Genomic DNA, 12,604 nt, shown 5'->3' with positions numbered 1-12,604 from the left:
AGTGTTCGCCCTACCTGTGTCTCTGTAATTACCATCCGATAATTAGGATATCGGCTCGCTTGCCCACATAACGTCTTACTCCCGTGCCACACACTCTCCCGGTTTCCCGCCAACTGGCCATAGAGTATAGTGTGCACTCTCCGCGTCTATGCGACAACGAGACGACAGATATCGGTGATAATACAGTACACTACAGTACCTGCACCGAATCGGTCGTGAGGAGGCGACCGGGTGTCACCATTGTGCGGACAGCCCCGAGGACACGGTGGACCACACAGTCCAGGTGTGCCCTGCATGGGAAGGGCACCGCCGGGTCCTCGTCGAGGCTTTGGGCGGCGGCGACCTCTCGCGTCCGGCCCTGGTTCAGGCCATGGTCCGGGGCGAGAGGAAATGGGATGCCGTCGCCTCCTTCTGCGAAGCGGTCATGCTCGAGAAGGAGGAGGCAGAACGCCAGAGAGTACGCAACTCTCATCCCGGCCGCCGCGCTGGACCAGGTAGACACCATGGGCGCCGGGTGTCGCGTGATGACTCCCGACCTCCGTAGGCATGGGCGCGTACGGCGCGCGTTGTTCCGCGCTCCTCAAAGAGATGTCAGCAACCCCAGCGGGGCCCAGCAGGGCCAAGGCCTGCCGGGGCTGCGGGTAATTCGAAAGAGATACCGCGGCCCCGGTACATAAAAGGCCTATGACGGAACACGACGGTTTTTAGTCAGTAAGAGTCTGACACTCCCTTACCGCTGCTAACCCACAGCGGGAGGCTTCCGCCCGTGGCTTCGCCCGCGTAGAGTTCGGTTATATCGCGTTTCCAAGAGAATTCTTTAAAAGTCCGGAATAAAAACTATCCTATAATTCTTTCTCAAGGTCAACTTTATCTCTGTACCAAATTTTATTAAAATCGGTTCAGTGGTTTAAACGTGAAATCAGATATATAAGATAACAGACAGACAGTTACTTTTGCATTTATAATATAAGTAGGTATTTTTAATTTTTGTTGAATTATTTGCGTTTCTAAGTCAAAGTCAAAGTCAAATCATTTATTTCATTTAGGCTTTCACAAGCACTTATGAACGTCAAAAAATATAAATAAAGTTGATTCTAGTTGCCCATTCCAAAAGTAGCTTTCTTTTCAGTAAAACATGCTCATCATACAAAGAACAATGCTTGTCATACATAAACAATTTAAATGATAAAATAGAGCTAAGCAGAAAACGAAATACTATGTAAAATGTATTTGGCCAGCTTAAATTAGTCAAATGGACGTCTTTTGGATTTCGGTACTCGGTAAATCATTTTCTTTTTGCCGTACAGTATATATCGAGGATGGTCCCATATGTCCAGATATTTTTTTCTGACTACAACATACCGCTCAATTTCGGGATAACGTGACATTTCATTGAGAACCACATATGCTCTAACCGGGTCTATGGTTTGAGGTTGTTTGCCGTATATACCAACGCGCAAGTCTACATTCCTGGCGAATTCTACTTCAACGAAGAAGTGGATCTCCAGGTACTGGAAGCCGCCCACGCAGGGTGCCTGTGAGCCGCTGCACCACCTCCGAAGGTTCACTTTAGGAGCATCAGCTTTGCTCCGCTCACTGCTTGTAGCTTTGAAGATTATGCACGAGTATTCAAAGCCTGACACTATGGTTAGCTGAAAAAAAATATCAATCTGATTCAGCTATAAACAGGTATACACCTACATAGTATTGTTGTGAAATTATGAGTAACTTTTAGTGACTGTAGGCTTATGATCGGGATATCTATAGGGACTTACGTTGTACACTAGTTTTCCGGTACGTTCCGTCTTAAGGTTGTCAGTGAAAATTTCAGCTTTCATTTCTTCTCTATCGCACTCGCCGAAACGCTGTACATTAGATGTGGCTGAAAATCAAATTATTACTACATTTATTAAATACTCGTTACTTAAATGTATAAGCAGATTCAACCGAAGTTTCTGCTCACAATCGAAATAAAGGGAGCGTTATAAAATTACGTTTTACCTGAAAGCGTTACAAACTACCAACTTACTTCCGAATATTGAGAATCACACCACGTGTCAGAGCGTTTTCACATCCGATCAGATAGCGATATCGCTCTCACCGCCACATTTGGTCGGTGTGGCAACACTGCACCAGTTATTGTGTGCCATAATTATAATATAGGCCTTTTATTTCAGACACAACTCACTTTTACAATTATAGACTTAACCTATTGACTCTTGCGAGTAGTTGCGAGTCAGTGACACCGACAACTTTGTCTGTTTGCCCTATGCACTGGCCTTTGGCACAGGCCTCCTCCATTTCTTTCCACTCCGTTCTATTTAAAGCTGTCCTTGTCCATGCTTTTTATGCTATCATTTTTATTTCGTCTTCCCACCATCGGAACTAAGTACCTGCCTCTATTTATTTTTACAGTTTCTTAGGTACCAGAAATAACAATATTGGTCTACTTTTCAGTGCCTCTTATTATGTGGTCGGTCCACTTACATTTCAGTATTTTCATTTCAATTTGTGTGTTTTCGAATCTTTTTGTTTCTTATTCTACCCATTTCTTTATACATCCATGGTGCGATAACAGAAACTAAATACATATTAAATGTAACATAGGCCTAAGTTTTCTTTGACCGAATTTCTATCCATTTGGATGTTTGTATGTTTCAACAGACTTTGATGAAACTTGACAGACTTAATATAGCTAATATGTTAGAATGCCACACAGGCTATCCAAAAGTAGCTAGTGATGCTCAAAAACTCACTCCGTCTTAATATGAGGTGGTTTGGGGCGACCTTAGTAACGGCTGGCCTGCCAATCAAGTCTACGCTTCGTTGCACCCAGTCGTGATACATACTGTAATCCAAGAACCTGGCCGGTGTTTGGCAACCCGGTCCGTAAATACCGAAACCCAACTGAAAGTCAACAAAAACAATGAATACGGCCTGGCCAGCTCGTTACTGGCACTCCCATGGTCCACGCGGGCAGCGGGCTGTAGGCAGCGTGACTACAGGTGCGCGCGGGATAGTCTTGCAGCTGTCACCGTGCCGCTCCCCGCTGGACCATGGAAGTGTCACTAACGACCTGGCCAGCCTCTAGTATATATTTTTAAGTAGCTTTCGGAGACGGCGGCTTTACAAGCGTTTAGGCACGAAGGTGTAACTCCGTCGACTGGTCCGTAAATGTCAGAAATCAATATGGATGGGTTGTGTCAAGTTACCAGTCTCCAGCGGCGATCAATCTTGACCACTAGGATGGCTCCGCTCCGCCACACGCAATGTCCTCCCGTAACACTTCTAGCGCAGGCCGTATGCATCGGCCACATTGTATCTAAGTCCAGCTGTGAACATACGTAGGTAGGTAAGTCTCTAAGAAAAAACCTTATGAAAACTGGATAAAAATTAAAACGTCTTTTTAACACGCTTACAGATCGACACCTGTATGTGACAATGCAAGGGAATCTAATGACAATACTATATGGTACTGTCGAACTGATCTGAACCTGCAGCCAGGGCTGGGGCACTGCCGTGCTCCCAGACTTAGAACTTCATGGTGGAACATAGTATCATAGCTGTGTTTAGACTTGCTAGTAGTTTTGAAATAATTTCTACGTGCATTTATAAAAGCTTGTTTTTCTAATGTTGTCTAAACTATTATTATTTTTGCTGTTTTCAAAGATGAACAAACATTTTACTACAACTTCTGATGATCAGTGTCTGTGTGGTTGAAGATACGTGCTTAAATAGCGCGTATTCACTCTTACCTTGAAAAGGTGCGGATTAAATATTTAAATGTTTTGTGATGACTCAAGACAAAGTACGAATTTTTGAGTTGGTATTAACGTGAAGTGTGATGTTAAAATGACCTTAATAGATAACAAGCTGGTTCAGTTTTACTGCGTTTATTGCTACCAATGCTTACAGCGCTTTTACACTAGAGGTCTTCTGTCGCGCTCAGTAAAACCGAGCGTATACGCACTGAATGGCATAATCTGCCGTTGTTCAATGGCTTGCAGTGACAGCCACGTACGAACCGACCGATGTCGCTCCGAAATACCGCTGGTGTCAAAACGCTGTTACGGGTTCTGAGTTATGATTTTTACTCTTACAATGGATACTTGAAATAGCAAAAAAAACTAATTTCTCAAATACTAACCCCTGATCTCCTGTAGAAAACCTTGCATTCTTCGGGAGATACATATTTCATTTTATGAATCCGCACTGTGGATTGAGCGCAGTCTAGAAAATTAAGAACATTATATAGTATCGCTTTGCAATAGGATTTACTTAGATAGTAACAAAATAATCACTAGCTCTTTCCCGCTGTTCCCCACGGTCAAAAGTAGCTTAGGTTTTTTCTCAGACTTTTGACTGTCGTGTAACTTTCATTTTAATTCTTTTATACAGTTAATTTCGCATTTATAATGTGAGTAAGGCATTATCAAACTATTTTACAAAGGCTTATAACCTACCTCTACACCTAGATAAGCCGTGGTGGCCTAGCGGGTAAAGAACCAACCTCTCGAGTATGAGGGTGTGGGTTTGATTCCAGGTCAGGCAAATACCAATGCAACTTTTCTAAGTTTGTATGTACTTTCAAGTATATCTTGGACACCAATGGCTGATAAAAGGTGAAGGAAAACATCTTAAGGAAACCTGGATTAAATAGTCTGAAATCACCAACTCGCATTGAGCAAGCGTGGTGATTAATGCTCATCCTTCTCCGTGTGAGAGGAGGCCTGTGTCCAGCAGTGGGACGATAAAAAGGCTGTAACAGTAACACCTAGATATAAATAAAGAACAATAATATTGAAAGCTGCCTACTTACTTTCAGATAATATCATCGCATAAAACTTCTGATTCTCGAAGTGTGGCGGTGGTGGGCAGATGGGACGTAATTCTGAAACTACAATATACAGCCTATTTACACAAAACGCTTGCTTCATCTGTGTTGAAATTAGGTTAGAGAATTTATGGTACCCGACATATAGCTAGGAACAAGAATATTGTAGCAGTCAATCCGCTAATCTAATAAGATGGACGTTGTGTGAAACTTGTTCAATCAAGGTTCGGTGATTCAATTAAATGTAGTCAGATGATTGCGACATATAGATGATATAAGTCTTACTCGTTCTCAAATAATCAGTTTCTAATTGTATCATGGCTAGGGTGCTGTAGGAGCCTCTCCGGTAGTCAGGGTGGAAGGAGTAGTCCCGGACACCGATCGACTCCCCGCTGCAGTTTCGGCCAATGACCACGCGAGCTCGGGCCCTGGCCAAAACAATAACCATATTATAGATAACTAGCTGTTCCTCGCGGCACCATGGTCCACGGGGTATGTAGCAGTCAAGATAAGGTTCCTCATAAACATTATTCCTTACGAGTTAAATATTTAAATAAGTAAAAAACATGTAAATGCATAATTAGATCTTATATTTACCTGAAGTCATCTTTAGGCAACTCGTCTATTTCAGTAGCAGCTCCGAGTGCTATCTGTCTTGTCACGAGCACCACGGCTACTGTGTAACGCTCAAGACCTAAAAGTAAATTCATCTTCATCATTATCATTTTTAATACCTACAGCAATGGTCTCAACAACTCGAGCAGTCAAAGGTTTCACCAACTGTCATCAACAATAATCTACCCAGGTCGCGCCACGTAACTTTGCAATTCTGAATTTAGCCATTAGACATACGCAGAAGTGTTTTCAACATATTTCATATTTTTTATGAAATCAATTATGACCAACATTGTGCAAACAAAGCTCCTTGAAAATATCTCTATAAATAAATGCCCTGGGAGTCTAATGAAATGGCTGACTTCAGAATTGCAAAATTACGTGGAGCACACTTAACTAAAATGAAATGGGATCGTTTATTTTGCATGTCATGCCTACATTACGTACATCACTTTTACACGTCAATTTATTTTGAGATCGGAGGAGCGGCTGGATTTCCTATCTGACTAACCCTGATAAGAAATGTTAAAACAAATTCAAAAGTCGTAGTCTCAATTTGGATTCTATCATCAACCTTTTTATTGTACCACTGTAGTGCCTCCTCTCACACAGACAAATAAACATTAACAACATTTCTTCACGTGACGTTTGCTCAAGGAAAATTGGGGATTACAGACTAGTCCAGGATTCCTCTTCGACAATGATTTCCAAGATACTTACCATGCGGGTAGTATAGGATTCCGAGCCAAGGGTAGGTCTCAATGCGAGTGATTCCATCATACACATGCGCTATCGGAGAGTTGTCAATGCCACAACTTGCAGGAGGAATTTCTGAAAACATAGCAAATATGTTATAAGCTATACCATCCGCCTACCATTTTTACTGCTATGTTGGTGTCAGTTTCCAGTCTAACCGGTTCCAGCTGAGCACCAGCATTTTACATGGAAGGACTGCCTGACCTCTTTGATACTTTGATAAGTTGATACCCCTTGATAAGTCTGGTTGCCAGACTTTCTGGCTTTGCACTTCACGTAACAAATGCCAATAATGTTCAAATGACAGTCGGGACGTACATTTTATCTTGCCCTCCGAAACACGGTCATTGGTGTCGGAGATATACTCAGAAAGTTCATAAAAACTTAGAAACGTTGCATTGGTACTTGCCTGTCCTGGCTTGGAACCCACACTCGTACTTGAGAGGTTGTTTCTTTTCCCACTAGGCCACGACTCACTTATTCTGAGATTATTGACCACTAAAAAGTAATCACTTAAAACGAATTACTTACCTACATTTAAACAAGACGGTATTTTGAATAATAGGACACAAATGACAGTCAAACTGATCATATTGTCTTTAGAACTATTTGCACTAAACTTCTTAGTAATCACCATTACACGGGGGTCACGCCAGCAAAGATTATATCATATACACGGTGTCTTTTCAATTTTCTTGGTAACAATAGCGCAAGTTCATCTAGTCCCTTTCGAATTCCTATGCGAATATTACTCTTGTGAATTCCTTTGATGAGCGTTAACTTATTGACGGTGACTGTTGGTCACCGTTGATAAGTAAAATATCGTCGTTGGCCGAAAACTACCTACACGTTACAACAAACAGCCCAGTCACACATTACAAAATATTTGAACCCTTATTTACACTGAATGATTTGCATCTTTCTTTTAATGACACGCGTAATAAAAAAGTTATTTCTTATATAGCAACCGTGATCACCCACCCTCCCGGCAAATTAGTGTTTGCCTTATGAACTCGTTTGTTGCAACTAGCCATTTGAGTAATCATCGCCTGTTTTGAAATTCCACTTTTGTACAATTCCACTTTGTCGGGCAAACAAAACATTATATAGTATTTGACAAAAATGGCATACTTTAGTTTCATAACAAAACACCATCGTGGATGTTTTCTTCGCTTCTATATTATTTGTGTTTCCCGAGTAACTGGATTGAAGAGGTCTAGTTGACATTCGATTCGTGTAGAACAGTGACACTAAGCTGCATTCGACATACCGATGTGGGGAAAACTTTGATGAACAGAAAACGAAGGTGATCTTGTAATAATTTTGTCAATTTCACGATTATTTACAGTTTGTTACAAAAAAAAACTATTTTGAGTGCCTACAATACATCATCATGTTTTTACAGTAAGATATGTGAACAGTACTTATGGCTAAAACAAACTTATAAAGAAACTATTCAATACTACAATGGCACTTAAAATCATACATTTCTGTCAATATATTTACTGCTTACTAGCAGTTAATTAGGTAGGTATTGTATAATCCAATTCAATCTCCTCTTCTGGATGAACGGCAGCTCCGTAAGCAATCACTTCAAACGTACAGGTCTGTCTTGACTTTATATCAACGAAATAATGTATGTCGGATCTCGTCGTGTTTTCTTCAGGTTTCGTTTTAAAACGATGTATCGTCATCACAGGGGTCGCAGTAGTTTTAAACACGTGCCAAACTTTGATTATTATGCAGTGATAGTCCACGTTATGGAGTAACGTCACCTGGAATAACGTTAATCTCTATATAATATGCACATCTCACATATTTGGCTATTACCATCAACTGCTGAACTTAAGCCTTCCCCATTACCCTCTATCTTTAGATCTCTGATCTCTACCCAGACCTGACTCCTCAGGACTGACATTCTGTAAGACTTCATTCTTAACTTCGCATCTGAATCCGCCGTGAGTTTCGTGATTGGCATTCTCAAACTACACTAGCGCTACTCTTGCGAGCGTGTTTGCGAGTTGAACTAAATTAAACTCGAGATTTTGACAGATAAAGTATGAGATGACTTTTAGAACGTTTTGAACCTAATGCGAAGTGAGAGTGAATAGCGAAGTGAAATGCGAGTTGTTGTCTGAATTTTATAGAATCGACGTACAGTTCTACATGGCCTCCTAAACATTTTTGCCCTCTAAAGACTTGAAAGTCACTTACATTATAATAAACATTAGCTATTTGGTCAAACTCTCCGAACTCTGTGTAAGGTGGCACGACAGTGGTCCTGTCCGAGAAGATCTCCATCCTTTGCTCCTCGGGGTCGCAGTGACCGAATCTTGGGATATTTGTTGTTGCTGGAACGTTATGAAACTTTTACGTATTATTTTTCTCAAAGTCAAAGGCATATAGTATATAGTTATTTTGTATAGCGCTATTACAGACACCTATAAAACTTTAATAGCTAGATGCACGGTTCCAAGGAGTGAGTCTTATGGAGATGGACCGGCAAGAAACTCCATAGACACTCTTTTCAAAACACATATGGTCTTAAAGGTCCAACCGCGTTCATAGCAAGCCAAAAGACAACCTGAAACGGCCATCTCAAAGCCTCAAAAAAAGCGAGGAAGGATTACTCATATCACTGATTTCTGAGACGATGAACTTACGTATTGAACCAAAATTCAAGAGTGCAATCTAACAAACTTTAATAGGATTTTCAACTAGGTACGTTGTTGATTTGGGACAAAATACAGATGATAAAAATGTAACTACATAAAATAAAAATAAGTAAAATGATTATAACTTCTCCGGACTATCAGATGGTTTGGTGCTATCCTGGTGATGGCAGGCTGTCCAATTCTGGAGATACTGCGCTGCACCCAGTAGTGGTACATGCCGTAGTCCAGGAACCTGGACGGGGATTGGCAGCCAGGACCGTAGACACCAAGACCAAGCTGCACCAACAAAAAATGTGATTTAAAATGTGAAATGTGATTCTATAAGCTTCACTCTAAACTTCGCATCTGAATCCGCCGTGAGTTACTACACTAGCGCTACTCTTTCGAGCGTGTTTGCGAGTTGAACTAAATTAAATTCGAGATTTTGACAGATAAAGTATGAGATGACTTTTAGAACGTTTTGAACCGAATGCGAAGCGAGAGTGAATAGCGAAGTGAAATGCGAAGTAACATGCGAGTTGTTCGAATTTTGTAGAATCGACGTACAGAACTAGAGAAGAAAATGGCAAGAAGACAGGACAGTATATCAGATTAATTTATTTTAATCATATCTCGTTCATCGTGAAATTAGAAAATGTTGCTCAATTATCAGGAACCAACTGAAAATTTAGTGCTGTGCGTGCGCACAGACATGTGGACTTACACATAACTTTTATCTGTTTCTGTTTGTTTTACTTTTTTATTAAATGGTTCAAATCATATAATTACTAGTTCTTGAACATATCTTAATAGATTCACTCCACTTTCCATACCCAAAGAAAAGTTGAAGAAATATTGATCAGGTAATTTGCAAGGTCCTCACCAGTTTCCACTGTCCATCGTCTCGAATGACGAGGGCGGTGCCACTGCGCCAGATGCAGTGACCTCCCTTCACACCCTTAGCGCACACCAGGTGAATAGGCCACATGGTCTCTATGTCCAACTGGGGATTCAACATGCTGATTTATTCATAGACGAAGGTCTTCAAATCGAAGAGGCCAAGTGGTTGAAGCCTCTCAAGAACGAGGGTGCGGCACGATTCCAAGTCAGGTTAGTACCAATGTTATTCTAAGATATTTGTACTTTCTAAATACTTGGTTAACGGCTCGTAAAGGTGAAGGAAAACGTCTCGAAGAAACCTGAACGTTAAAGTCTGAAATCGTCAATTCACCTTGAACAAGCGCGGCGATTAACGCTCATCCCTTCTCTGTGTGAGAAAAAGCCTGTAGTGGGACGATAAAAATGCTGATCATAACTATTTTTTTTTATTACTAATGGACACACTAAGAGACATTTAATGGTTACTTTAGCCGTTCCTTAGTGCAGAATTTCTATGAGAATCTGTTACTAAGGAGGGACTTAAGTAATCATTAAATGTCTCTGAGTGCGGGGGTAAGGCACCTAAAGATCAATTTCAATGCTAGACACAATGTTTTTTGTTCTGTTCATTACTATAATTACCTCAACTCTCCTATAATAGTCGTGGCAGTGCGTGGTGTCCACATAATCCATCTTGTGAACCATGACCATTGAGCTGTTGTAACAATCTGTAAAATTACTTAATTATGTCCTTCTATATGTTATTGCAAACTTGCAGCAGTTACTTCAAGTTCCCCCCATCACAATTTAACAGATATATTTTAAGACCCCAAACTCATCAAAATTGCATTGCCATGTTTTATTGAAAACTATTTGAACAGATCTGACACAGGCTTTTTTTAATATAATAACTGTTTAAAGACCCATTTCTGGGCCAAGAAAAAAAATACTAAAAGAAACTGCTCATAGGTACACACCATTAAATAAAGTCATTGCATAGATTTCTTCTCCATTAGAGAACTCCTGTGGTGGGCTGCAGATGGGGAACATTACTGCAGAGAAGAAGAATATACTTTTTACATAGTTAGTTGATATATTTTATTCGGAAACAATTTCTAATAAAGGAGGCGGTCCCCATGACAACAGCCGCGTGGTCTATATGGGTGATCATCTTCTGGTTCCTTCGAGTTTCGGAAGGCATAAAAAATCCGTAGGTCCAGTTGTCGTTCTTTGGCAATAGTTTTTCTTTGTAAAGTTACGAGTAGTAGAAGCCAGTAAGTAAGTATGTCAACGAATGTTATCAAGGGGAACAACTTTACCCACAAAAGTGGGTTCAAGAAACCAGATAGGCAGTTACTCCATATCAGGCACTTGTAGTGCATTTGGTGAGACTGGAAACCGACCTTGACATTCGGGATGAGTATATAATAATCATCGGCACGAATCTTGAGCGCTGACCTTCACTTGCGCAGAAGTGATTTATTCGGTCCCCTTTGTGGTATTAGCCTGCAACGCATCGCGTCATAGCCGTCACTCGAGATTGGTTCTTTGCTAGTAAATCACTTCTGCGCAGGTGAAGGTCAGCGCTCAAGATTCGTGCCGATGATTATACTTAAGATTATCACAAAAGTGTTTATATATTTCCAAATAACTTACCGTGTTCGTGACGGATGGTGTCCAAGTGCACGATAGCTAGTGAACTGTACGTGGTGCGAGTAAAGTCGGGGCTAAAGGTATAGTCTCTGACTCGGAAGAATGGACCGCTGCAGTTATTGCCTAGCACCACGCGTGATAGAAATCTACAACAAAAAAAAACAATGAAACACTACTGGAAAGATTCTAATGGAACCTGGGAAGAATTCTAACAAATAGGCAGACGATGTAGGTAAGAGAGGAAGAATAACTTGTTCTCTTAGTGAAGTGTCGAGCAGCCATTGGCTTATTCAGCCGTAAAAGAAAGTGCTTGCGGCACTAATAACCGCATACACAAGCACTGCCACAATCATCTGACCAAGATGCTCTGTGGCCAATGATGATGGTGAAGTCACATACACATTCCACTTGAGCGACATCAAAAGTCGTGGTGGCCTAGTGGGCAAAGAACCAACCTCTCAAGTATGAGGGCGCCGGTTCGATTCCAGGTCAGGCAAGTACCAATGCAACTTTTCTAAGTTTGTATGTACTTTCTAAGTATATCTTAGACACCAATGACTGTGTTTCGGATGGCACGTTAAACTGTAGGTCCCGGCTGTCATTGAACATCATTGGCAGTCGTTACGGGTAGTCAGAAGCCAGTAAGTCTGACACCAGTCTAACCAAGGGGTATCGGGTTGCCCGGGTAACTGGGTTGAGGAGGTCAGATAGGCAGTCGCTTCTTGTTAAGCACTGGTACTCAGCTGAATCTGGTCAGACTGGAAGCTGACCCCAACATAATTGGGAAAAAGGCTCGGAGGATGGATGAGTCAAAATCTATGTTTATACTTTACCTAAAATCATTCTTGGGATAGTAATCAATGTCCAAAGCTGATGCCAGTACTATCTCCTTGGAGATCAGAATAACTGCTGTCGTTGTGGGTCTTGGATGGTCTGCAATAAGTTATTATTAATTAACACATTGTTATCATTCGCGTATCACTATGTAAGCGGAGCTGTAGTTGGTCATAGACTGAGACTACCTTTCGATGCCAATTAACACCCTCAACTTCTCATAGGTCCAGTTGAAAACCAGCGTCAGGCACTAGCTGTCTGGCATAATGCTGAACTGGATCTATTTGGTGCAACCTTTTGTTATTTTTAACCGACTTCCCAAAAAGGAGGAGGTTCTCAATTCGTCGGGATCTTTTTTTTTTTATGTATGTTCACCGAT

At 41.2% G+C, this 12,604-nt stretch overlaps 2 protein-coding genes across 2 annotated transcripts in view; both read right to left on the bottom strand.

Annotated features, from left to right (window-relative positions):
• Positions 1-7,728: 7,728 nt before the first annotated feature.
• LOC124642135 lies at positions 7,729-10,731 on the bottom strand. The gene is made up of 6 exons (XM_047180442.1): positions 10,716-10,731; positions 10,381-10,466; positions 9,743-9,862; positions 9,006-9,156; positions 8,420-8,556; positions 7,729-7,980 (listed from the first exon to the last, which is right to left on the bottom strand). Exons 1-6 carry the CDS (start codon positions 10,729-10,731, stop codon positions 7,729-7,731), a joined length of 762 nt encoding a protein of 253 aa, XP_047036398.1.
• A 1,517-nt stretch (positions 10,732-12,248) lies between these two features.
• The window catches only part of LOC124642147 (craniofacial development protein 2-like), a 31,458-nt gene continuing 31,102 nt past the window's right edge, over positions 12,249-12,604 (bottom strand). The window contains exon 2 of the mRNA XM_047180460.1: positions 12,249-12,324. Coding sequence (XP_047036416.1) covers positions 12,249-12,324 — 76 coding nt within the window. The remainder of the gene's footprint in view (positions 12,325-12,604) is intronic.

This window comes from Helicoverpa zea, chromosome 24 (genome assembly GCF_022581195.2).
Source record: "Helicoverpa zea isolate HzStark_Cry1AcR chromosome 24, ilHelZeax1.1, whole genome shotgun sequence".
Taxonomy (NCBI): domain Eukaryota; kingdom Metazoa; phylum Arthropoda; class Insecta; order Lepidoptera; family Noctuidae; genus Helicoverpa; species Helicoverpa zea.
The sequence above is the reverse complement of the archived record's forward strand: the minus strand, read 5'-3'. Positions and strand labels throughout refer to the sequence as shown.

Excerpts from the sequence above, each read along its gene's own strand:
- LOC124642135 (XM_047180442.1), bottom strand. Across the intron at positions 8,557-9,005 it reads CCATCTGATAGTCCGGAGAA|CAACAACAAATATCCCAAGA; the intron begins GTTATAATCATT and ends ATAACGTTCCAG. Across the intron at positions 7,981-8,419 it reads TAGCTAATGTTTATTATAAT|GTGACGTTACTCCATAACGT; the intron begins GTAAGTGACTTT and ends ACGTTATTCCAG.